Source organism: Schistocerca nitens, chromosome 9 (genome assembly GCF_023898315.1).
Source record: "Schistocerca nitens isolate TAMUIC-IGC-003100 chromosome 9, iqSchNite1.1, whole genome shotgun sequence".
NCBI classification, from domain to species: Eukaryota; Metazoa; Arthropoda; class Insecta; order Orthoptera; family Acrididae; genus Schistocerca; species Schistocerca nitens.
In genome coordinates, this window is record NC_064622.1 from 429,252,037 (window position 1) to 429,279,489 (window position 27,453).

A 27,453-nucleotide genomic window follows, 5' to 3' on the forward strand; every position below is an offset into this window, starting at 1 on the left:
TTCAAAACAGCTTCCAGACGTTTCGGAATGGATAAATACACGTCCTATATCGTTTTCAAGGGAATATCATACCAGTGTCCCAACAAAATAATAGCAATTTTAGGTAACGGCAGTGTAGTCGGATAGCAATCACGCAGCCTCCTCTCTAAACTAGGCCGTAAAGGCTGAATAATACGGCGATGTGGTGCCTGTGGTGTACAGGGGAGGTGCAAAATTCATCTCCGTGCTCACAAAAACTGATACTGCACGATGAGAGCTCTGTGAACGGGGGCCTTGTTACCTAGGAACACAACGTCGCCAATGGATAACAAATATTGTATGAGCAGATGGACTTGATCATACACAATAGTCACATACGCCGGTAGTAATGTGACTTTGGAGAGTGCCCACGGGTCCATGGAGTACCATGATAAGTCTGCCCAAATCATCACTGAACGCCCACAATGTTTCACTCTAATGACGTGAACTTGGCTAGAAGTGGAAGAAGTTCAAAACAGTGTGCGAAAAAGACTCAGTCGACGGAAGTAAGTAGTTCCACGGCTCCATATCTAGGTGTTTTGGCTTCGGCACGACGTTTTCCTGTTACGACAATTTTCATGAGTGACGAGTCGTTTTGGAATTTCAGCTCGACGAGCAATTCCTTTCTTATGGAGCTCCCTTAGTGTTGATTTCGTGCTGACAGTGTTCGCGAATGCTACATTATGTTCTTCTGAGACATCTTACGTTTAGTCACGATCCTCTTCAACGACCTTCTGTCACGATCACTCGCCGCGCGGGATTAGCCGAGCGGTCTCAGGCGCTGCAGTCACGGACTGTGCGGCTGATCCCGGCGGAGGTTCGAGTCCTCCCTCGGGCATGGGTATGTGTGTTTGTCCTTAGAATTATTTAGGTTCAGTAGGGTGTAATCTTAGGGACTGATGACCTTAGCAGTTAAGTCCCATAAGATTTCACACACATTTTTGTCACGATCACTCAATACAGACTTTCGTCCTTGCTGTGACTTAGAGGATGATGTTTTTCCGCTTTCTCTGCATGCGGTGTAACTTAACGATGCCACTGGAAACACCTAACAACTTGGCTCCCATGATTACAGGAGCCCTCGCCGTATGAGCACTAACACTGTTCCCACGTTCGATTTAACTCAGCTCCGACATAATGCACTTAGCTACAAACACCACGACTGACAACTACTACGTATTGAGGACATTTCAAAGGTGCCGTTCGTGGTCAAATGCAGCAGCACAACATGCAGGTTTGAGATTTGGCTAGCATTTAAAAGTTGTTCGAGTTTAGGGGTAATACCAAGTGGCCTGAGGTGTGAATCAGAATTTCGAATGAGGAGGGTGGCGTGTTACGGTAGTCTGTGCAGGTTTGCAAAGCCACTGTGACAGGGTGGCGTAGTGGTTGGCGGATCTGCCTAGTGAGCAGAGGATGCGGGTTTAATCCCAGACTTGGCAAAAATTTTCATTCGTAGCTTCAGTCTGCATTGTCATAGATGTTTAACAGTTTGCGTGTATTTGAAGATCGCATTTGCCGCTTTTTCCAAATTTTTGCCAACCAACTCTATGGTTCCAGGATGAGATTTTCACTCTGCGCCCGAATGTGCCCTGATATGAAACTTTCTGGCAGATTAAAACTGTATGCCGGACCGAGACTCGAACTCGGGACCTTTGCCTTGGGCGGGCAAGTGCTCTACCATCCGAGCTAACCAAGGACGACTCACGCCCCGTCCTCACAGCTTTACTTCCACCAGTACCTCGTCTCTAACTTTCCAAACTTCACACAATCTTCCCTGCGAACCTTGCAGAACTAGCACTCCTGTAATAAAAGTTCGCAAGAGGGCTTCTGTGAAGTTTGGATAGTAGAAGACGAGGTACTGGCGGAAGTAAAGCTGTGAAGATGGGGCGTGAGTCGTGCTTGGGTAACTCAGATGGCAGAGCACTTGCTCGCGAAAGGCAAAGGTCCCGAGTTTGAGTCTCGGTCCAGCACACAGTTTTAATCTGCCACGAAGTTTCAACTCTATGGTGTTTTGTCTGCATGTTCCACGTTGCTGTCATTCCATGGAGACGCTGAGCTTCCTGTTTTCTGTGTTGAGCGGATGTGGAAAGCGCTAAATTGTGTCGTCACGAGTTTTGTTTGAGGGAGTTGGTTCAAATGGCTCTGAACACTATGAGACTTAACTTCCGAGGTCATCAGTCCCCTAGAACTTCGAACTACTTAAACCTAACTAACCTAAGGAAATCACACACATCCATGCCCGATGGAGGATTCGAACCTTCGACCGTAGCGATCGCGCGGCTCCAGACTGTAGTGCCTAGAACCGCTCGGCCACTCCGGCCTGCGAGGGAGTTGGTAATACTCAGAAGTGATGTAATAAACGTACCTTCAGAACAGCTACGGTGTTTCTTAGTTACATTAACATAATCATAAATAAGCTGTAGAGCATAAAACGATCGAAATTGTTAGGTGAAAGCTTGCAACTTGGGACGCTTGTGTGTTACATCTACTTACGATAAAGTGTATATGAAACTGCCGTGCCTTCCGTGTGCATAGGCATCCGCCACCGCCGGTGCCTCGCAACCAAAACAAACACGCACGCGCGCGCACACACACACACACACACACACACACACACACACACACACACAGTACTGAGCTGCGGGGTGCATAACAGAGCAGACGTTGAGCAGCCTCTACCGCCCCCGCACTTCCCACGCCCTGCATATCGACCTCTGGCGCTCGCACGTGCGTCAGACGAACCAACAGCGAGGAACTTGCTGCTGCTTCTGGCAGCCCTCGATACCAGCGAGGGACACGACGCTGCGTATCGCTGGCTGCTCCGGAAAGTGGCGCGGTGCACGGAGACTGAGGCGGCAGCGACTCCGGTGTCGATGGGCCACTCCAGCTCCAGTCGGGAAGCGAGCCGGCCGTGTTTCCAGAAACCGGAACCTGACGTCAATACCGGAGCACTCTGCGCTAGAGGCTGGGTTTCGCGCCGCTGTCCTCTGGCGTGTCGAGCCCGAGGCTGCAGGCTATCTGCTCGCCCGTTTCTTCTCTCATTCCTCATTAAAAAACAACATTCACGAGCTCATTGATATGAGCTACATAATTACAATGGGAATCTCCCACAGGATTCGATCATGGGCTGATTGCTGTTCTTGCTTCATTGTTAATGATCTTTTACTTGAATCAGGAGGCTGTATTAGTTGAGCGTAGAAGCATCGGCAGGGTAGTAAGTGAGACTTTCGTGACAGTTACCGAATACTTCTGCACAAACGAGTTAGCTTTAAACTTTCGAAATAAAACGCAGTTCACCCATTTTCCTACTGTAAAAAATAACCCCCCCCCCTGCGTCGGGAAATCTAGCTGGAAGAAATTATTAATGAAAGTTTTGATGGAAGGAGAGGAGTAGGTATAGGGGGTCGGAGAGTGGAGTGTATAAGATTTGCAAACGACGTGGTTGTGATGGCAGAGAGTGCAAGATAGATGGAACAAATGTTAGATGATCTAAACACAAAATTATAAGAATATGGAAAGGAGATTAACAAGAAGACAACGAAAAGTATGGTAATTAGAGGAACGGAGAGAAGGTGCTGTATGAACATAGGTGGAGACGAGATAGAGCAAGTGAATAACTTCACTTATTTGAGAAGTGTAATAATGGATGATATGTATTGCACAACAGAAACCAGAAAAAAACCGCAATGACAAAACAAGGATTCAAGAGGAAACAGACTTTACTTTGCGGACCACTAAACAAAGATATGAGGAAAAGGCTTGCCAAGTGTTACATCAGCAGCGTTGCCTTGTATGGTGCGGAGACCTGGACGTTGAGGAAGGAAGATGCAGAATATTCTAGCTACTAGAGATGTGGATATGTATAACAATTGAAAAAGTGAATTGTGAACGCCGAGTAAGGAATGAAGAAGGGTTGGAGAAGAAAGAAACATGCTGAAACTCATTAGAAAGAATAAACGAAACGGGATTGGACATTGTCTGAGAAGGGACGGTTTATTGAAGGATAGAATTGAAGAAATGGTGGAGAGAAAAAGGGGAGGTGCAAAAAGTTGTTGTTGTTGTTGTGGTCTTCAATCCTGAGACTGGTTTGATGCAGCTCTCCATGCTACTGTATCCTGTGCAAGCTTCTTCATCTCCTAGTACCTACTGCATCCTTCTGAATCTGCTTGGTGTATTCATCTCTTGGTCTCCCTCTACGATTTTTACCCTCCACGCTGCCCTCCAATGCTAAATTGGTGATCCCTTGATGCCTCAGAACATGTCCTACCAACAGATCCCTTCTTCTAGTCAAGTTGTGCCACAAGCTCCTCTTCACAATCCTATTCAGTACCTCCTCATTAGTTATGTGATCTACCCATCGAATCTTCAGCATTCTTCTGTAGCACCACATTTCGAAAGCTTCTATTCTCTTCTTGCCTAAACTATTTATCGTCCATGTTTCACTTCCATACATGGCTACACTCGATACAAATACCTTCAGAAACGACATCCTGACATTTAAATCTATACTCGATGTTAAAACATTTCTCTTCTTCAGAAACGCTTACCTTGCCATTGCCAGTCTACATTTTATATCGTCTCTACTTCGACCATCATCAGTAATTTTGCTCCCCATATAGCAAAACTCCTTTACTGCTTTAAGTGTCTCATTTCCTAATCTAATTCCCTCAGCATCACCCGACTTAATTCTACTACATTCCATTATCCTCATTTTGCTTTTGTTGATGTTCAACTTATATCCTCCTTTCAAGACACTATCCATTCCGTTTAACTACTCTTCAAAGTCCTTCGCCGTCTCTGACAGAATCACAATGTCATCGGCGAACCTCAAAGTTTTTACTTCTTCTCCATGGATTTTAATACCTACCCCGAATTTTTCTGTTGTTTCCTTCACTGCTTGCTCGATATACAGATTGAATAACATCGGGGGGAGGCTACAACCCTGTCTCACTCCCTTCCCAACCGCTGCTTCCCTTTCATGTCCCTCGACTCTTATAACTGCCATTTGGTTTCTGTACAAATTGTAAATAGCCTTTCGCTCCCTGTATTTTACCCCTGCCACCTTCAGAATTTGAAAGAGAGTATTCCAGTCAACATTGTCAAAAGCTTTCTCTAAGTCAACAAATACCAGTAACGTAGGTTTGCCTTTCCTTAATCTACCTTCTAAGATAAGTCATAGGATCAGTATTGCCTCACGTGTTCCAATATTTCTACGGAATCCAAACTGGTTCTCCCCTAGGTTGGCTTCTACTAGTTTTTCCATTCGTCTGTAAAGAATTCGCGTTAGTACTTTGCAGCCGTGACTTATTAAACTGATAGTTCGGTAATTTTCACGTCTGTCAACACCTGCTTTATTTGGGATTGGAATGATTATATTCTTCTTGAGGTCTGAGGGTATTTAGCCTGTCTCATACATCTTGCTCACCAGATGGTAGAGTTTTGTCAGGACTGGCTCTCCCAAGGCAGTCAGTAGTTCTAATGGAATGTTGTCTACTCCCGGGGCCTTGTTTCGACTCAGGTCTTCCTGTGCTCTGTCAAACTCTTCACGCAGTATCATATCTCCCATTTCATCTTCATCTACATCCTCTTCCATTTCCATAATACTGTCCTCAACTACATCGCCCTTGTATAGATCCTCTATATACTCCTTCCACCTTTCTGCTTTCCCTTCTTTGCTTAGAAATGGGTTTCCATCTGAGCTCTTAATATTCATACAAGTGGTACTCTTTTCTCCAAATGTCTCTTTAATTTTCCTGTAGGCAGTATCTATCTTACCCCTAGTGAGATAAGCCTCTGCAGCCTTACATTTGTCCTCTAGCCATCCCTGCTTAGCCATTTTGCACTTCCTGTCGATCTCATTTTGTATTCCTTTTTGCCTGCTTCATTTACAGCATTTTTATATTTTCTCCTTTTATCAATTAAATTCAATGTTTCTTCTGTTACTCAAGGATTTCTACTAGCCCTCGTCTTTTTACCTACTTGATACTCTGCTGCCTTCACTACTTCATCCCTCAAAGCTACCCATTCTTCTTCTAGTGTATTTATTTCCCCCATTCCTGCCATTTGTTCCATTACGCTCTCCCTGAAACTCTGTACAACCTCTGGTTTAGTCATTTTATCCAGGTCCCATCTCCTTAAATTCCCACCTTTTTGAAGTTTCTTCAGTTTTAATCTACAGCACACAACCAATAGATTGTTGTCAGAGTCCACATCTTTGGAAATGTCTTACTATTTAAAACCTGGTTCCTAAATCTCTGTCTTACCATTATATAAACTATCTGAAATCTGTCAGTATCTCCAGGCTTCTTCCATGTATACAACCTTCTTTTATGATTCGTGATCCATTTGTTAGCTATGATAAAGTGTGCTCTGAGCAAAATTCTACCCGGCGGCTTCCTCTTTTATTTCTTAGCCCCAATCCATATTCACCTACTACGTTTCCTTCTCTCCGTTATCCTACTACCGAATTCCAGTCGCCCATGACTATTAAAGTTTCGACTCCCTTCACTATCTGAATAATTTCTTTTATTTCGTCATACATTTCTTCATTTTTTTCATCTGCAGAGGTAGTTGGCATATAAACCTGTACAACTGTAGTAGGCGTGGGCTTCGTGTCTATCTTGGCCACAATAATGCGTTCACTATGCTGTTTGTAGTAGCTTACCCGCATTCCTATTTTTTATTCATTATTAAACCTACTCCTGCATTACCCCTATTTGTCTTTGTATTTATAGCCCTGTATTCGCCTGACCAAAAGTCTTGTTCCTCCTGCCACCGAACTTCGCTAATTCCCACTACATCTAACTTTAACCTATCCATTTCCCTTTTTAAATTTTCTAACCTACCTGCCCGATTAAGGGATCTGACATTCCACGCTCCGATCCATAGAACGCCTGTTTTCTTTCTCCTGATAACGACTTCCTCCTGAGTAGTCCCGCCCGGAGATCCGAATGGGGGACTATTTTACCTCCGGAATATTTTACCCAAGAGGGCGCCATCATCATTAACCATACAGTAAAGCTGCATGCCCTCGGGAAAAATTACGGCTGTAGTTTCCCCTTGCTTTCAACCGTTCGCAGTAATAGCACAGGAAGGCTGTTTTGGTTAGTGTTACAAGGCCAGATCAGTCAATCATCCAGACTGTTGCCCCTGCAACTACTGAAAAGGCTGCTGTCCCTCTTCAGGAACCACATGTTTGTCTGGCCTCTCAACAGGTACCCCTCCGTTGTGGTTGCACCTACGGTACGGCTATCTGTATCGCTGAGGCACGCAAGCCTCCCCGCCAACGGGAAGGTCCATGGTTCATGGAGGGGGGAGATATGGTTCAAATGGTTCAAATGGCTCAGAGCACTATGGGACTTAACAGTTGAGGTCATCAGTCCTCTAGAACTTATAACTACTTAAACCTAACTAACCTAAGGACATCACACACATCCATGCCCGATGCAGGATTCGAACCTGCGACCGTAGCGGTGACAGGTTCGAATCCTGCTTCGGTCATGGACGTGTTTGATGTCGTTAGGTTGTTAGGTTTAACTAGTTCTAAGTTCTAGGGGACTGATGACCACAGATGTTAATTCCCATAGTGCTCTGAGCCATTTGAACCAAGACCTACCGTACGGCAGAATATCTGCTACTACTACTAGTACTACCCCCGTCTATGTAGTATACCAACAAGAAAGCAAACAGTGTAGAAAAGTATAATTTCTTAGATGTACATACTAATGTAAACTTAAAATGGAAAACCTTATAGAACACCTGCTAAAACAATTAGGTCCGCTACTTTTATCGTAAGGATAATGGCCAATGTTGGGGATAAAGTTAACATAATTTGCATGGTTGCATTTATCGATGTCTAATGGGACAATATTCTGGGGTAAATCCTCGTTTCTCGGAAAGTATTCACTGCACAAAAAAAGTAACTATAATTATGTGTGGAAGTCACACACAGACACGTTGCAGGTATCTCTTTAAGCAGCTACGACCATTAACCACAGTATCACAATATATTTATTCACTTATGAACTTGTTGTCAATAAACTATTTAAGTTTGAGAGTAACACAGATGTTCAGAAGTACGACACTAAAAGGAAAAATCATTTGCATTATTCTTTAATGAATCTAACTTTGGCGCAGAAAAAGAGGAAATATGCAACTAAAAATTCTTTGACAGTCTACCGATGAAATAAAAATTCGGACAGATAGCAGAAGTATTTTCACATGTAGATTTTTCCTTAACAATTCCTTCTATTCCACAGAAGTCTTGAGTAGAGATAATTCGTCATTAAAGAAAAAAATCTGTAAATGGTCAGCATGCAACCATCTAAATATTGTTCTTCATATCATTGTATATTCACTGAGTGTTCTACGTTTGTTCTGCTAACATATTCCCCATCATAAATTTCATAGTTAATCTGAGCTATCGAACAAGCAAACTAACAAACTAACATATGCATGTACAAAGTCAGTCACCTAAAACCCATTTTACTTCGTGAGTGGTTCAAAATATCGGAACGAGATTTTCAGTGGGCATCAGTCCGCAGAAGCTGAAGCAATTTTCATTACGGCCTATGAGTAGCAAGTACCCATAGTTTTTGTATAAACATGGATATTCAGCAAATACTTTTTTAGTGAGACGATGTGCTTTCTAATGGCATTCTAAAGCTCTTCAAAAGACGTCTACAATGATATAATGATTGTTTAAGTTGAAACTTTTCGTGAAAGTAACAGAGGAATGTGCTGACCTTGAAAAGTAACATGATCGGAATTCGCTGTTGCGGTGTAATCTCTCATAAGCAAAGGTATTTTGAGATATCGCAAGCTCAATGATTTCGACATGTCAGCCAGCAAGGATTCTGAAAACAACTATTGCATGAGGCATACATCGCGTTCTTCTCACACGATGTCCTGAAAGACATGGCTCAAGGCAGACAAGTAAATGCAGTATTCTTTAATTCCCAAATAGCATGCAATACTAGTCGTGCAGTGGTGGTGATGGTGGTATAAATAGTAGTAGTAGTAGTAGTAGTAGTAGTAGTAGCAGCAGCAGCAGCAGCAGCAGCAGTCGTTGTTTGAGGAGAGTGAGGAGGAAGTTGGTGAGGTGTTGGTGGTGGTGATGGTGGTGGCGGAGGCGTTGGTACTACTACTATTACTAGTAGTAGTAGTAATAGCACCAGCAGCAGTTGTTGGTTGAGGAGAGTGAGGAGGAAGTTGGTGAGGTGTTGGTGGTGGTGATGGTGGTGGCGGAGGCGTTGGTACTACTACTATTACTAGTAGTAGTAGTAATAGCACCAGCAGCAGTTGTTGGTTGAGGAGAGTGAGGAGGAAGTTGGTGTTGGTGGTGGTGATGGTGGTGGCGGAGGCGTTGGTACTACTACTGTTACTAGTAGTAGTAGTAATAGCACCAGCAGCAGTTGTTTGTTGAGGAGAGTGAGGAGGAAGTTGGTGAGGTGTTGGTGGTGGTGATGGTGGTGGCGGGGGCGTTGGTACTACTACTATTACTAGTAGTAGTAGTAATAGCACCAGCAGCAGTTGTTGGTTGAGGAGAGTGAGGAGGAAGTTGGTGAGGTGTTGGTGGTGGTGATGGTGGCGACGGAGGCGTTGGTACTACTACTATTACTAGTAGTAGTAGTAATAGCACCAGCAGCAGTTGTTGGTTGAGGAGAGTGAGGAGGAAGTTGGTGAGGTGTTGGCGGTGGTGATGGTGGTGGTGGAGGCGTTGGTACTACTACTATTACTAGTAGTAGTAGTAACAGCACCAGCAGCAGTTGTTGGTTGAGGAGAGTGAGGAGGAAGTTGGTGAGGTGTTGGTGGTGGTGATGGTGGTGGTGGAGGCGTTGGTACTACTACTATTACTAGTAGTAGTAGTAGTAGTAGTAATAGCACCAACAGCAGTTGTTGGTTGAGGAGGAGGGGTAGGAGGAAGATGATGAGGTGCAGAAGTATGGAGAGCAGTACGAAAGAGGAGTTGGCATAATGGAGGCAAAATAACAGAAAAAAGTACAGAGAATGAAAATGGTTGATGAGCCATGGAAAAAATTGCTGTTTTGAAGAGCGCGTCGCAGCGCGTTGTGTGAAGCAGTCGCCCTCCGTTTCTGTCGGTGGCACCGCTGTGGCAATCGCAGCTTTGGTGTCTCTCTCTGGTGGGAAAGGGAAAAGGTTGCCTGTTGACGCGCATTTAAGGGCGCGATGAGCTCTCCAGCGGCGGTTGGTCAGTCCGAGTGAGTCTGGGTCAGTCTCGCGTCACCAGTTGCTGGTCTGTCTCTCGTTCGTATTTGTGCGGCAGTGTCTGTCTGTCGTCGGAGTGCTAGTATGTCTGTCGTTTGGATCAAACTTTAAAACCGGAAAATGAGTCTTGCCATTCCACCAGTAACAGAACTCAGCTAGTTGTTGCCCGGTCGGGGCTGAGTTCCTGCATCTGAGTCTGCGCGTTAGGCCGCCAGTCTGCTCAAGCTGCTCGGACAACGGTCATTGGCGGTTGGATCGATCGGTTGGTCGGTCGCGCACTGAGGCCCAAGATGACTTGTCCGCCTTGAGCGTCGGCGCATGTGAGGTCGCCACGTGAGTCCAGTGGGCCGCGCCGTACAGCGAGGTGTTGTGGCTTCGCGGTCGACACGAGAGCAACAGGAGTCAACCCACGACATCGGGCTGGCCGGTGCGAGCCGTGAGACGGGAGATCGGCGCGCCTTCCTGCGTCCATTGAAGTGGCTGGCAGCGGATGGTTCGGGAGAGCGTTGGGGGTGCTGAGCCAGGTCTTCACCAGAAATCGCAGTTTATTAGAAATTAAGTGATTGGAATTATGTTGTTTCATTTACTTGTTAAATTCTACTTGTTTTCTTGGTGAGGTCACGAGCTGCTTTGTTTTGGGGTCGTCCCACCATTCTTCTCCGTTTACCCACCCGCGGGAAGGTGGTTACTGATGATTTGTGTGGTCCGTTTTTCCCTTGTGGAGAAGGGGCGAGTTAGAGCAACCTGCGGTTCGGGTTGTTCAGTAATCTTCATGTCAATCTGCCATACGTTAATAGCTGCCTCTCTCACGTTTGTCGGATTCGGTGTTAACGAATTTATTGCTTGAAGTGTAAAGGCCGAATTCCTGAAATATGTTTTTATCTTACCTGTCATCTTAAGAGGCGGTATATGTGTAATGTAGAGCATGTTTGTATATTTTATGTAAGACTGCATTTCATTTTTTTTTATTTAAATGGTCATTTTAGTATATAAAGTTGCCACCCTTCCACCGTAAGAGTCTTTTTTATAAATCAAGTTGCACCTTCGGTGGCAAGTTAATTTTTTTAATGTTCGTGTTTTGTACCATTTCTATCGCTCTCATAGTTTCTGTGCTTGTGTGAGTTGTTAAAAGTTTTAGTTTAAAGTAATCTGGTGTGTTGCAGATTTGCACCAGTGTAGTCTTTCAGAGGTTGTTGTGAGCGGTCGTGACTACGGTCGTGTCAAAAGAGGGCGGCAAGGTTCTCACCCCGAAAGCTCATACTGTCAAAATTTGTTCTTTCTGCCTCTGAATAAATTGTAACTTGATATTTTTATGGTGCTTTCTGATTATAATTGTAAATCTGTCTTCAAAAAAAAGAGGGCTTTTAGGAATAAAATTTCCAGATTTCCATTTGTTGAAAGAAATTTAATGTGTTTTCATCAGTTCCCCACTGGCAACTACATCCACTCTCACATAGCGTGATTAAATGTGTTAATGTTCTTGATGAATCGCTAGTAAATACAGTAAATTCTTAAAAAAAAAGTAAATTCACGGTTCAGTTGATCGTAAGAGATGACCCATAGGGCAGAAAACAAGGGGACATGACAATTACAGACGATACACGAAATCTATTCCCAGTAGCGAATATGGACAACCATCTGCTGTATGATGGAATGACAGAGAAAATTCGTGCCGGACCGGGCTTCGAACCCGGATTTCTCGCTATCTCGACGACCGCCTAAACACTTCGCTATCAGAGCACGACTCAGTGCCAGATCGAAACTTCCAAATGTCGTCAAACATGGGTCTACAACCTGTACTCGTAGATGCATTATGTATATTCCCGTACTGGGAGACATTTTACTCGACAGTCATTTGCCCGGGTTCGGAGGATATGTACGATACTGTAGTGCCCATGGAATTCCGAATAACGAGGCACCGTTCCTTTGGATGTTCAAAAATGGCTCTGAGCACTATGGGACTTAACATCTGAGGTCATCAGTTCCCTAGACTTAGAACTACTTAAACCTAACTAGCCTAAGAACATCCCACACATCCATGCCCGAGGCAGGATTCAAACCTGCGACCGTAGCAGCAGCGCGGTTCCGGACTGAAGTGCCTAGAACCGCTCGACCACAACGGCCGGCGCAATATTATGTGAAGAAACACGAGGAGCATAAGAGAAGGGAATATACGCAAAAGTGTGAGCAGAAGGAGAGAAGGAAGAACAGGAGGATGAAAAGGGGGGAGATGTATTAGAAAGAAGAGTGAGAGGGAGATGAAGAAAAACCAAAGGAAGGTGCAGTAGGAGGATTTAGCAAATGTGGAGTTTTAAAAATGGGACTAGGAGGAAGAAAGAAAGAACAGGGAATTTAGAGAAGTATGTGGAGTGTAAAGAAAGTGTGGAGGAGACGAAACGTGGAACAAAGATATCTTGGGAACTATATATGACGGTAGTATCTGTTCCAGAAAGAACAGTTACCGTTGATGACCATGCAGCTTTGCTAGAAATGAAATGATAATAAATTTGACACCCTGGCTGCAAACCGGCGTTGATATACTTAATTGGGGACATGTTGAAAATGTCCTGCTTACATGGCAGACGCTCTATCCATCTGAGCCTTCGAGGGCACAGAGAATAGTGCGCCTGCAGGGACTTATCCCTTGCACGCTCCCCGTGAGACCCATATTCCCAACAGGTCCACACCACTACATTCGTAGTCCGCCTAATAGATGTTTGCCCATCATGCAAGGGATAAGTGCAAGCGATAAGTCCCTGCAGGCGCACTATTCTCTGTGCCCTCGGTGGCTTAGATGGATAGAGAGTCTGCCATGTAAGGAGGAGATCCTTGGTTCGAGTCCCGGTTGGGGCACACATTTTCAACATGTCCCTAATGAAGTATATCAACGCCGGTTTGCAAAAAATGTTCAGACGTGTGTGAAATCTTATGGGACTTAACTGCTAAGGTCATCAGTCCCTAAGCTTACACACTACTTAACCTAAATTATCCTAAGGACAAACCCACACACCCATGCCCGAGGGACGACTCGAGCCTCCGCTGGGATCAGCCGTACAGTCCATGACTGCAGCGCCCGAGACCGCTCGGCTAATCTCGTGCGGCGCCAGTTTGCAGATAGGGTGTCCAATCAATTATCATATCATATCTTGGAAAGCTCAGATTTTTTTGAATGTAATCAAACCAAATATTTTGAGGAAATTTGTTGACAGTCGCTCTCTGGCACATACTATTTCATGACAAGAAAATCTAAATTTCTAATTCCTGTGGAGTATGTACAACACGCAAGAGAGAAGTGGGGTAAAAGTAAAACGGAGTTTAGATGAACTGTATTACTACTACGACTACAGAAATGTCTACGGGCTGACCTGTCCTATGGAGTCCATGAGACGGTACTGGTTGAGCTGCAGGTAGCGGCCGCTCTTGTCGATGGAGACGCGCCGGGACTCCTTGAGTGGCGCGCGCCTTCTGGCTGCCCGTGGACTGCCGTAGGGGCTGAACGGGAAGTTGGGGTAGATGGGCCTCGGCTCGCCACCACCAGAGCCACCGCCGCCGCCGCCACCGGGGCCAGCAGCAGCAGGAGCAGCGCCTGAGCCAGGGACAGGGCCGGCCTGGTGCACCGGCGACGGAGAGCGGCTCGCCTCGGGGGACGGCGACAGCCGCAGGCGCTCCTCTAGGCTCACGCATAGCTGCAAAGCAGCAAAGACCACCGTCACTACACGGCGAGGCTCCTGCACGTCTGGCACAGCTACGGAAATTAAGTATGACACACTACTGAGTACGATTTAACCTTTCCAGACCTGAATTTTTTCTGGAAGAAGGAAAGTTTTTCCTTTATGTTAATGCTTTAGTGATTTTAGAGGCGAGATCTGTATAAAAATGTGTACCTGTTTTCAAAACATACTTTCTATAGTTGGCTCCATTTTATGGACTAAAATCACTAATTATGAAATATTCTCTATTGTAAAATGATTATTGTAAAATGGTCGTAATAATAACTGTATTCAATTGTGTAGTGGAATATAGTGAATCAACCACATTCGTGCATTTTGGTGGTCACAAACTGCTGTGCACTACTCCACTGCTTTACTGGTGCTTTCATAGTGATGCCCAACAGTTGGCAGCACTTGTGCATATGAAAAGGTTGAGCATCCAAAAATGTACGCCTCAGTTTCCAGTGGGAAAAAATATTCTTGTTTTGGATGTCTGGAATCGCGCACGTGAGGCTTAAATTGCTTGGACGTGTGCTTGCAGCCTCGGCAGAGAAGCAGCGATGCAAAACAGAGATGAGTTAAAGCTGATCTTTGCTCTGCGCCAGATTTACCTGCTGATCGCGAGGAGGGCAGAAGAGAGGAGAGAAAAGTTTTGGTTTAGTAGCAGTAAGCAGCAAACAATGGAGATTTTTGGGAATTATATTACGGATTAATGGATTATTTATTGTGGAATAGAGTTGCCATATCGAGCTGGGACATATCTAGCTGGGACTTCGTCGGGATACTCTGAGATGGGGGTATAGAAATGAAGTAAAAAATTTATGTAATGTAATTAATCTTTATTTATAACATAATTATATAAAACTTGTTGCGGCAGAAGTAGTTGGTACTACACATTTCTGGGAAGATTTCATCTTTTTCAGCAAGTCTTCTTTCCCTTTCACGTATTTATAAAATTCCATGCAAGTCAGCTTGGTTAAACCGGCACTGCAGGATAGAATCCACGGTCCCAGGCATCAGTCGATACCTGCAGTCTTTTCAGATACAGATATTCATGACAAAAATTGTCGCCTGAGATCTTCACAGCATTTTTAGCCACGTATATAATAGTGTTTTCAATCATTACGCAATGTGCAGTTTCAGATAGCGTCATCCATTAAAATACTTGATATTTATTAAAAGATACAGCCCAGTTTTCTAATTAATCAAATGCTATGGTATAGAAAGTCATTGTTTCTTCCTAAATGCTCGAAATCAAATTAATTATTTCTTGCTTAGGGTCCTCATTCTCTAACTTGTTCAAATTCATCTTGGTTTGCGTGTCAATAAAATCGGCAGTCTTCCCGTTATTCAGACATCTTTGAGTGTCGATTAATGATTTCTTTTTTCAACTATGGAGACTTTAATTCTTCTCCAATGTTTTTATATATTTTACAGACATAGCCAAGTTTGATTGGAGAACCATGAAGTCAATTACACTGATCGGACTACTGATAAAATCTTATATTATTTTAGAATACCTCCCTTCGGCGTTTTAATGGGATCCAAAGTTTAAGAATTCTACTAACTGCGAGAATTAACAGCCTGTGAGCGAGATAGAAGAGTCTCATGATTGACATCGACGTATAAGCAAAACCCTTTCAGCTCCTCTGTTCTTACCGAGTATATTGACAAGTAATTGAATATTTTCATGACGATTATTTCAGTGTCGATGGTGAAGACTTCAGAAGCGCTTGATATACATGGCGCATCAAAAATAATCGTCCGATTAAAAAAAAAAAGCATAACTATTATGTTATTTGAGGTTTGTGCGTGAACCACGTACTGATGGAATGAGCCATCTCTCGAGTAACACGGTTCTCGCTACGTAGCAGCAGTGTGCGCTCACTTCAGTTCCAGCAAAAATGGTTTCGGGGCAACAGAAAGAGCTCTGTATTATACGTTTTGCGCAATGCGGGTCAGTAATAACCGTTCAGCGTGACTTTCGTACTGGGTATGGTGTGGATCCTCCTAGAGCATGGACAATTCTGAGAAACCGTTTGTTTGTGTAAAGGCAAATCGCCAAGCCTTCCTCGTATGTCTGACACAGACGTCGAAAGCATTCGCTATAGTTTCACAAGGAGTCCGCAGAAATCCCTTCGCCGAGCAGCTCGACAGCTCAACATGCCCGCGATGTCTGTCTGGTGTGTGCTGCGTCGACGTTTACACATTAAATCATACGAAGGTGACCAACAAAAACGTGTGGGGTTCTTAATTTCGTTTTTGGCAAGATGGCGGATGACAGTTTTCGTCCACGCTTAGTGTTTAGTGACGAGGCAACACTATTTAAATGGAAAGGTGATCCTTTATAATGTGAGAAATTGTGGAACGGAACAACTACATCAAGTTGTACAATATGAGAGGGACTCACCAAAAATTAACATCTTTTGTGGAGTTTCACGGGAAAAGGTATATGGTCCATTTCTCTTTGCCGAGAATAGTGTTACAGGAGGCACATAGCTCGGTATGCTTGAGAACTTTCTTTTGCCACAGTTGGAGACTGAGTCGAACAGGATGGAGGCAGCCACACCGGCGTCTGGAAGTACGGGATGTTTAAATCAAATGATGGATCGGTCGCGCTGGACCAAATGCTTCATTCTTACGTTAATGGTCTCCAAGGTCATCGGACCTGCCTGAATGCTATTACTTCTTGTGTGGGGTTTATAAAAGATTCTATTTATGTGTCTCCATTCCCAACAACAACAAATGAACTAAGACATTCCATAACAGCAGCTGTGGAAGCTGTAACTCAAGATATGCTCTCTGCAATTGGAGAACAATTTTAATACCGCATTGACGTATGCCACGCATCTCAAAGGGGATGTACTGAACACCTATGAAAAGGTAGTGAAAAATCTTTGAGTTTTCCGTTCATCAGGAAACAAAATTCATTGTATATTTTTAGTAGTTTCAGAAATGCAGACGTGCCAATACGTATGATTCTTTCTGATATGCCCTATACATGGTATTGTGGAGAATATGGCCAGGGCATCCAGTTGCTTCTACATTTTTTGCTACTTCTTTTTAATTTGGTGAAACATATTCCTCTGGCCGCACCCTGGTATTGTCTCCACGAAATGTACCGTCAAGATAAAGTTGTTGACATGAATAAAACTAGCTGAGGCTGCATTTAAAAGTTGCACTAACAGATGGCGTTACTTCATTACTTGAGCCAAACTTGAATCGGTATTTGGAAAATCTGGACAAAATTGGGTCTTGTCAGGATGTTAGTAGAAGAAGGGCCATAACGGTGATAGTCTCGATGTATCTGAACTGATGGCAAATATATTGTGGAGAAAGAAAGAACTGATTATTACATTGGTACGATTAGACTCTTTGCGAAAAATGGATTACAGGTAATGATTAAGTTTGTTTTATTTAGAGCAGAGGTCAGATAATGCAGAATTCTTAGCTCATCAAACATCAAAATAAGGCATATCTTTCTTTTCATTTTTTTGTTAGTACTTACCGACCATTGTGAGATAAATGGAATTAGATTTTGGAATTTTGTTTAACGAAATGATGTAAAAGTTAAGTTTAATTTTTGTAATCCTTGGATTACAGCTACGTGATTTCAGAGAAAGCTTAACTGTTATTAAAGTTTTATTAAAAGTCATTAAATGAAATGATATGAGACCGCTATTGAGTCCATTTAACCCAGAGTCATTGTCCACATCCCAAGACTCAATTAATTTTCAAGTTATTTAAACTGTTGTCAAAAATTATGGACGAAGAATGATAGCAATGGTTTTAGAGAATATATTGCATCTTTGCGTATCTCAGTAGTTACGAGTTTGTAGCTCTGTTACTGAGATGCGCTGTAGCTACGAAAGCAGTTTGCATGGCCTTTTTTTCATCAAAGTTGATGGTCAGATTATGTGATAACAATAAGTTTCAGATACGACATGATTTTCTTAGAATTCTCGCATTTAGATTCCACTACGTATTCTCGCAGCTGAATTTTGTTATCAACAGTTGACGGTACGCAAGCTATCAGTGACAGGTGGTTTATCACCCTTATATCCTTACTCCTTAAAAAGTACGGAATATGACTTTATTTTTTAGTTCAGGTGAGCTTAAATATGCTCAAATCAAATGTAAATGGCGAGTATCAGGTCCTAGGCTACTTTTTGGAACATTTTCTTCATGTAGGGAACCACACCCTTGTTTTGTTAAAAGACAATTTTGAAAACCTTCCGCCTCGAGTGTTTCTACAAGCATACCCTTTACCAAAGTTCGCACGATTGGTCAATTTCTGGCCTGCAAGCCATTTGCAACAGTCGGGTACTTGTCAGAGTATAAGAGCTCTGTTCAAAAAATTCCGGAACATTCGTTATTTCACGCCAATGGTTTGTCCGAGGGAAATACGGCTGGTATCCCTGCACACGTATGTGTTTAACCCTTAACTGTCGAGGTGACTGTTTAAACCGAGATTTAAGGCAAAAATCATTTGAAAATTTTAATTTATGGTATATAACATTTATTTTTACAGATATTTAAGTGCTGTTTAAATGCTTCTAGTTTATTTTATTGTACTAAACAAAACCTGCACAATTTTACTATTTATCATACAAAAGCACATAATTTTTTGTGATTGTTTTAGATAGTACGGATAAATGGTTAGAGGACTGAATTTTACATTCTGAAAAATTATACAATTTCTGTAGCAAATATATTTCGAAATAAAACTAAATTCCAGGGTTTAAATTTGCTCATAAAATTTCCACCCGATAGGTACAAAAAGAATTCTGTCAAACTGAAATTCATTGCTGGGAAATACATTTTTTCCTTAAGCTCTTCCTCTGAATGATACTGTTCCATACCAGATCACTGGCTAATCTAAAATCGTCGTCTTTTTCGTTTATTTCTTGATCTGTTTCACTGACAGCTTCCTCCATAGACCGACTAACAATCTCATCAGACTCGGGAAAGTTAAAACTTACACATTCGTGGAAACACATTTTGAGCTGTACGGTACCGTACTGAAGAAAACAGATAGGTAGTTCACGAGGCGCGGTGTAGGAGACTCCAGCACCTATCGGTGACACGTGTCAGCAATCAACACAGAAGGAGACAACGCAACCGACGGCAAAACATCGTAGGTTTGGCAATTTAAGTAGGGTAGGAGAAGTATAGAAGCATTCCACCACAACTGGCCGAAGGGAGCGAGTTCGAAAATTTTCGCGCTGTCTTAGAGACCACACCTCGTGAGTTAAGTGTTATGTAACTGCCGGATATTTCATTGTTGTATGTCCGTTGTTATTGTCAGTGTGTCGCACAGTTACCGAATTTCTTGTCAAGATGTGCCACAAATTTCTCTTCTCTCCAATTCCATTCAATGCCTCCTCATTAGTTGTGTGATCCACCCATCTAATCTAATCTTCAGCATTCTTCTGTAGCACCACATCTCGAAAGCTTCTATTCTCTTCTTGTCTAAAGTATTTATCACTACGTTTCACTTCCATACATGGCTACACTCCATACAAAGACTTTCAGAAACGACTTCCTGACACTTAAGTCAATACTCGATGTTAACAAATTTCTCTTCTTCAGAAACGCTTTCCTTGCCATTTCCAGTCTACATTTTATATCCTACATACTTCGACCATCATCAGTTATTTTGCTGCCCATATAGCAAAACTCATTTACCACTTTAAGCATCTCATTTCCTAATCAAATTCCCGCAGCATTACCCGATTTAATTCGACTACATTCCATTACCATCGTTTTGCTTTTGTTGATGTTCATCTTATATCCTCCTGTCAAGACACTGTTCATTCCGTTCAACAGCTCTTCCATGTCCTTTCCTGTCCCTGACAGAATTACGATGTCATCGGCGAACCTCAAAGTTTTTATTTCTTCTCCATGGATTTTAATTCCTACTCCGAATTTTTCTTTCGTTTCCTTCACAGCTTGCTCAATATACAGATTGAATAACATCGGGGATAGGGTACAACCCTGTCTCACTCCCTTCCCAACCACTGCTTCCCTTTTAAACCCCTCGACTCTTGTAACTGCCTTCTGGTTTCTGTACAAATTGTAAATTTTATCCCTGTCTACTTCAGAATTTGAAAGAGAATATTCCAGTCAACATTGTCAAAAGCTTTCTCTAAGTCTACAAATGCTATAAACGTAGGTTTGCCTTTCCTTAATCTATTTTCTAAGATAAGTCGTAGAGTCAGTATTGTCTCACATGTTCCATTTCTATCGAATCCAAACTGATCTCCCCGAGGTCGGTTTCTACCAGTTTTTCCATTCGTCTGTAAAGAATTCGCGTTAGAACTTTGCAGCCGTGGCTCATTAAACTGATTGTTCGGTAATGTTCACATCTGTCAACACCTGCTTTCTTTGGGATTGGACTTATGATATTCTTCTTGAAGTCTGAGGGTATTTCGCCAGTCTCATACATCTTACTTACTAGATGGTAGACATTTGTTCGGTCCGGCTCTCCCAACGCTATCAGTAGTTCTAGTGGAATTTTGTCTACTCCCGGCGCCTTCTTTCGACTAAGGTCTTTCAGTGCTCTGTCAAACTCTTCACGCAGTATCATATCTCCTATTTCATCTTCATCTACATTCTCTTCCATTTCCATAATTTTGTCCTCAAGCACATCGGCCTTGTATACACCCTCTATATACTCCTTCCACCTTTCTGCTTCCCCTTCTTTGCTTATAACTGGGTTTCCATCTGAGCTCTTGATATTCATGCAAGTGGTTCTGTTTTCTCCAAAGGTTTCTTTAATTTTCGTGTAGGCAGTATCCATCTTACCCCGAGTGCTATGCGCCTATACATCCTTACATTTGTCCTCTAGCCATCCCTGCTTAGCCATTTTGCACTTCCTGTCGATCTCATTTTTGAGACGTTTATATTCCTTTCTGCCTGCTTCATTTACTGCATTTTTGTATTTTCTCCTTTCATCAATTAAATTCAGTATCTCTTCTGTTATCCAAGGATTTCTATTAGCCCTCGTCTTTTTACCTATGTGATCCTCTGCTGCCTTCTCTATTTCATCTCTCAAAGATACCCATTCTTCTTCTACTGTATTTCTTTCCCCCATTCTTGTCAATCGTTCCCTAATGCTCTCCTGGAAACTCTCTACAACCTCTGCTTCTTTCAGTTTATCCAGGTCCCATCTCCTCAAATTCCCCCCTTTATACAGTTTCTTCAGTTTTAATCTACAGTTCATAACCAATAGATTGTGGTCAGAGTCCACATCTGCCCCTGGAAATGTCTTACAATTTAAAACCTGGTTCCTGAATCTCTGTCTTACCATTATATAATCTGTCTGAAACTTTCGAGTATCTCCAGGCTTCTTCCATGGTTCTTGAACCAAATGTTAGCTATGATTAAGTTATGCTCTGTGCAAAATTCTACCAGGCGACTTCCTCTTTCAGTCCTTAGTCCCATTCCAGATTCACCTACTACGTTTCCGTCCCTCCCTTTTCCTACTATCGAATTTCAGTCCCCCAAGACTATTAAATTTCGTCTCCCTTCACTATCAGAAATTAAAAACCTTAAAAATGTCTTTCACTTTCTGTATGCTCGTCAAAGTAATTTAGAATCCCATGATCCATAGTCGCAGAAACGACATTATAACTTCTCATACCCACAAGTGGCAAAGAATAGACTAGCGTGTGTAAGTAGGCTGTTTAGGTTTTTTTATTGGTAACGCCGCCTCTGTATGAAAATCACTGGCTGTGCTGTGTGCAGTCTGTGGATGCTTTGCATTGTTGTAATACTCGCCATTGTAGTGTTAGGCAGCTGGCTGTGAACAGCGCGTAGCGTTGCGCAGTTGGAGATGAGCCGCCAGCAGTGGTGGATGTGGGGAGAGAGATGGCGGAGTTTTGAAATTTGTCATGAACTGCTATATTTATATATGATGATATCAAGGTAAATACATTGTTTGTTCTCTATTAATATCTTTCATTTGCTAACTATCCCTATTAGTAGTTAGTGCCTTCCATAGTTTGAATCTTTTATTTAGCTAGCAGTAGTGGCGCTTGCTGTATTGCAGTAGTGGGAGTAACGAAGATTTTTGTGAGGTAAGTGATTTGTGAAAAGTACAGGTTAATGTTAGTCAGGGCCATTCTCTTGTAGAGATTATTGAAAGTCAGATTGCGTTGCGCTAAAAATATTGTGCGCCAATTAAAGCACAGTCTTGTATAAATGTTCTAAGGGGACGTTTCATATGTCGACCCTTAGCCGAGGATACCTCACTGGAATCTTCTGATTTTTTCTTGTAGTTTGTGTAATTAGTGTAGCTTTTGTTTATTGCTAGCGCGTAATTGTAGAGAAAATCTCCTTTGTAGTTGCAGTCTTTCATTGTTGTACAGTAAAACAGTTGTGGTATGCATGTAGATTTGCACCAAGTATTTCGCAGCTGCAATTAACTAGATATTATTTTCAGTGCTATGTTAATGTGTTCCCTTATTTTTGTTCGTCAAATTGTGTTTTTCTGTGTTGTCGTGTGAAATACTGTGACAATAACGGCGTGTGAAGAACGTAATACTAGGCTCCAAAGTAAACTGAGAAATGACAGTGAAAATGAAAGCAGTGTGTTAGCGCCACCGAGTAATGAATTAACTGATGTTCAAAGTAGTAATTTGGTAATTGTGCATAGGGAAATGGAGCGGGCGGCAAACAATGGCGTAGGCAGTGAAACAATTAGTGAGCAGGGAAGCATTATCGATCGATCGGTCGGCAATAGCTCGGCTCAGGAATCCGAAATGACACGACACGATCTCGCAAATACTGTAGATTCAGGTTTTGGATCCTCACCGTTTTCTCAAATAAGTCAAGACACATTTTCTGCTTGTCAAAATGTGAATGTTTTCGGTGCAAATTCACTGCCGAAAAGCACTGAGGAACATGTTCCAGACACCAGTGCATTGTTATTACAATTAATACAACAAATGGGACAAACACAACAAAAGCTTCAAAAGTTAGACACAATGGAACAAAATCTTCGAAAGTTAGACACAGTGGAACAAAATCTTAAAAAGTTAGACACAATGGAACAAAATCAGAGACAAACACAACAAAAGCTTCAAAAATTAGACACATTGGAACAAAAGCTTCAAAAGTTAGACTCAGTGGAAAATAAGCTTGAACAAACACATGAAGATTTAACTACCGAGTTACATAACATTGAATCGAAATGTCAAAAAGTCTGTAATGATGTAAAAACACAAATTTGTGAGCATTTTCAACCTATTTTTTCGCGGCATGAAAATGCATTACAGAGTCACGAAGCAGCCATAAAAGAACTGCAAATTATTGTTCATGAAAATCATGAGACCTTGCAAGCTAAAATTGACTCAGTTGCATCTACCGATTCGGTTCCGCAACTTGCAAAAACCCAGGAAAACTTAAAGGACACAGTAGAAAGACACATGGAGGAAATTAGTACATTATCAGAGAAAGTAGTTGAACTTTCGGATCAGCTAAATAATTTATCTACGAAGGTAGATGATAATCTGAATGACACAAAACCGGTAGTCTTTAATGACACAGAAGAGAGCGAACAAATTAGGAAACTGAAACAAAATCTGAATCAAATTAATACGCAACACCAAGTAGAAATCCGGGAAGTACAAGATCAGCTGACACAGGTAATACAAGAATTACGTATTTCAGAGGACACTCGCGCTCCAACACGGGAAGAGGGACATAGAAATACGGAACAACCACAAAATAATAACACAGGACACTTCGGAAATTATGAAAGAAATTGGCAAGGCACACCGAATTTTGAGATGGAACCGCCGACACGACGTAACAATGACCGCTATGCGACTCGCCGACATGATGATTTTGACTATAAGCTGTTCATTACTACACGTAAATTTAAAACATTTAAGAATTCTGCCAACGACATTCATCCAGAAGCATGGCTCCATCAATTCTCTCATTGTTTTCCTCCCAACTGGTCGTTAGAACACTGATTAGAATTCATGTGTGGCTACTTAGAGAATGAACCAGCTGTAAGAATGCGATCGGTCATTCACGATTGCCACAGTGAAGGAGAATTTTACCATGCCTTCCTCTCAGCATATTGGTCTCAAGCCACACAAGACCGAGTAAAACATGGCATCATAATGATGAAACATTGCGAACAATCTGAATTTTCCAGTCTTGTGAAATATTTTGAAGACATGTTGCATAAGAATCAGTATCTTTCAAACCCATACAGCCCCTCAGAACTCATCCGAATTTGCTTAATCAAATTACCTGAACATTTACGACATATTATTTTGGCAGGACGTTGCAAAGACGACATTGAAGCTTTTCAGGGACTGTTACAAGAACTGGAAATTGACACTGACAATCGAGGAACGCAGGAGCACAACAATTACAGATCACATCCGTCGCAATTCCGCGATGACAGAAATAATACACGACAAGGCTATTCTTATAACGTAAATCGTGACCAAAACAGACACCACCCGTATGACAACCATTGGCAGAGTAATAATAATTACAGGGAAAGATCACCTCTCCGCGGTAATGACTATTACAGAGACAATCAGAGAAACAGACAATATGGAAACCAAAACAGTTATTATCAAGGGAGACAAAATAACTTCAGACGCAACAGTTCAGCGCGCAGTTACGATTCCGGGAGAAATTCTGCACCACATGACCGACAAACAAGAAACTATGTGAACTACCAACAAAACGACAGACCTGAATTCCATCAGAACTGGCGAGCTTCAAACAGAGCTGGGCCCTCTCGGCAAGGCGAATTTGTAGAAGTTAGGTCTCCAAATCCCAATAACGATGCGCGCCAACAAAGAGGCAGACAATGACTCGCACAGCAGGCAGCTGCGTGCGCTGGCTGGCTCTGTACAATGATCCGTAATTATTTTGAAAGAAATATGAACAGAGTAGAGAAAGCAGGTATTGATAGGACTTTTTGGAAATAATGAGGAACGAAGGGAAATCTCCGAGAAGTAAAGAAAGTTTTGTTTGCAAAATACTGCAGTAAAAGAAACCCTGTCCTTTCCTTGTGTTATCCCACTATGTGTTTGTGTACCCATGTGTATTTGTTTTCTTCCTATCTCTGTGTACTGTTTCATAGAATTTTTTTTTCTCTTCTAATACTAAGCTACATTCACTACGATGAGGAATACTGTTATCCTCACATATAATTTGCATTAATAATATGTTATTTTCTTTGTAAAGATGTTTAGACATTATTTATTCTGTTTTGTTTTAATGCTCATGTGTGAAGTTGATGTTTCAAAATTTATTCTGATCTTTATGTGTGTACTTATGTCATTATTTTTGTAACACTGATGTATATGTTTATTTCTATTCTATTGTAAAACCTGTACTACAAATGTTATCTGTATTGTTATGTTCTTTAATGATGTATTTTGTACCTTTGTAATTGTATTCTTATGTTATAAAATTGTAATTGACAGCAGTTCATCAAATTAAGTAACTTGTAAGTTCCATTTCACTGCACACGTTTCTGTTGGTCATACTATATGGACGATATGTGACACGTAGGGACTGTTAGTGTTTGCACGTGTGTTAATAATTCAGCAAGGGACTGGATAACAGCATTGCTGGTTCTAAGGACAATTCCAAAAACTTTGTGAGTGCACAAGTGGTGGTTATGGACTTGCTATATTCTCCACAAGACTCTTTGATGGTGATTTGCACCTGCACAGTCGCAACAGATGACTGTTGGCCGTCTCTACAAGGACTACAGTGGTCTGCATCTTTGATGACCCACCAGTACCATTATCTCTACAAGGACTACAGTGGGTCTACATCTTTGATGATCCATCAATACCATTATTTCTACAAGGACTGCAGTGGGTCTGCACCTCTGGTGGCCCACCAATACCGTAATCTCTACCAGGACTACAGTTGGTCTGCTCTGTGATGACCTACCCACCAATACTCTTCAAAATTTCGACTGACTCTGCTGTGGGTTTGCTCTGATGTGGACCAATACCTGTCTGCATGTCAAGAGTCAGCACTGTCTTTCCGTTGGAAGGACAACACTACTTCTTCAAGATTGCATGGAAATCCACTACTTCCGTGTGCATTTTCTTTTGCTGCTCAGACCTTGAGAAAAACACTGCAATGTGATGAATGATCAGGACTGTCTTTATGGACTGTGAGAACATTTCGCTTTTGACCAACATTGTATCAATAAGTGTGTGCATTTGATTTCTTTGTTATTGTAATTACGATTATGAAAAATTTTAACAAATTTGTATTGCCCAGTGCCCAAAACAATTTTTAAAATTTTTTGTGGGGAGCATGGGGGCTATGTAAGTAGGCTGTTTAGGTTTTTTATAGGTAACGCCGCCTCTGTATGAAAATCACTGGCTGTGCTGTGTGCAGTCTGTGGATGCTTTGCATTGTTGTAATACTCGCCATTGTAGTGTTAGGCAGCTGGCTGTGAACAGCGCGTAGCGTTGCGCAGTTGGAGGTGAGCCGCCAGCAGTGGTGGATGTGGGGAGAGAGATGGCGGAGTTTTGAAATTTGTCATGAACTGCTATATTTATATATGATGATATCAAGGTAAATACATTGTTTGTTCTCTATTAATATCTTTCATTTGCTAACTATCCCTATTAGTAGTTAGTGCCTTCCATAGTTTGAATCTTTTATTTAGCTAGCAGTAGTGGCGCTTGCTGTATTGCAGTAGTGGGAGTAACGAAGATTTTTGTGAGGTAAGTGATTTGTGAAAAGTACAGGTTAATGTTAGTCAGGGCCATTCTCTTGTAGAGATTATTGAAAGTCAGATTGCGTTGCGCTAAAAATATTGTGCGCCAGTTAAAGCACAGTCTTGTATAAATGTTCTAAGGGGACGTTTCACGTGGACAACAACAACGACGACAATGACATCATGGATAAATATGCATTCATTTTTTTTAAATGTGTCGGTTTGCCGTTCGCTCATTGTCATCGCGCTAGTCATATTTCAAGCATCAAATGGCGCTCATCAGATAGGTGCCCACGGTTAATTCCGCTTAGTTCTTGCCACTCTCCTCCCCACTCCCCTCGAAAGAAGACCGTGCCACACAATTTCGCGTTTATATTGTGTGCTTTAGCTGGTGGATGGCTCGCAGATAGCCGTGGCAGGTCGATTTTTGGCTCTATTGGAGCGCTTCCGACGGCAATCCTCCTGTAATACCAGCGCCCTCGTCACTGAACGGTGAGGATAATGGGAGTGAAAAGCGGAGGGCAGCATTAGCTGTTAACAAGTAAGCGCTACAGGCGAGGTAGGGGAAACCCTGCTGACGGCGGGTAGTTGGTAAGCGTGGCGTATCCGCCTCTGAATACCGGCAGCACACGCCGGGCTGAAACTGCAAGTCACCTGTGTGTGTGTGTGTGTGTGTGTGTGTGTGTGTGTGTGTGCGTGTGCGTATGTGTGTTTAATCTGACACACGGTCGCGTCGTTCATAAATGGGAAACTGCGCTGGTGTTACCAACC

General features: G+C 42.4%; 1 protein-coding gene across 1 annotated transcript in view; it reads right to left on the reverse strand.

Annotated features, from left to right (window-relative positions):
- Positions 1–27,453, reverse strand: part of LOC126203054 (calcium/calmodulin-dependent protein kinase kinase 1) — a 540,044-nt gene that overhangs the window by 201,290 nt on the left and 311,301 nt on the right. Inside the window, exon 3 of the mRNA XM_049937293.1 lies at positions 13,611–13,931. Within this exon, the coding sequence (XP_049793250.1) occupies positions 13,611–13,931 (321 nt within the window). The remainder of the gene's footprint in view (positions 1–13,610; positions 13,932–27,453) is intronic.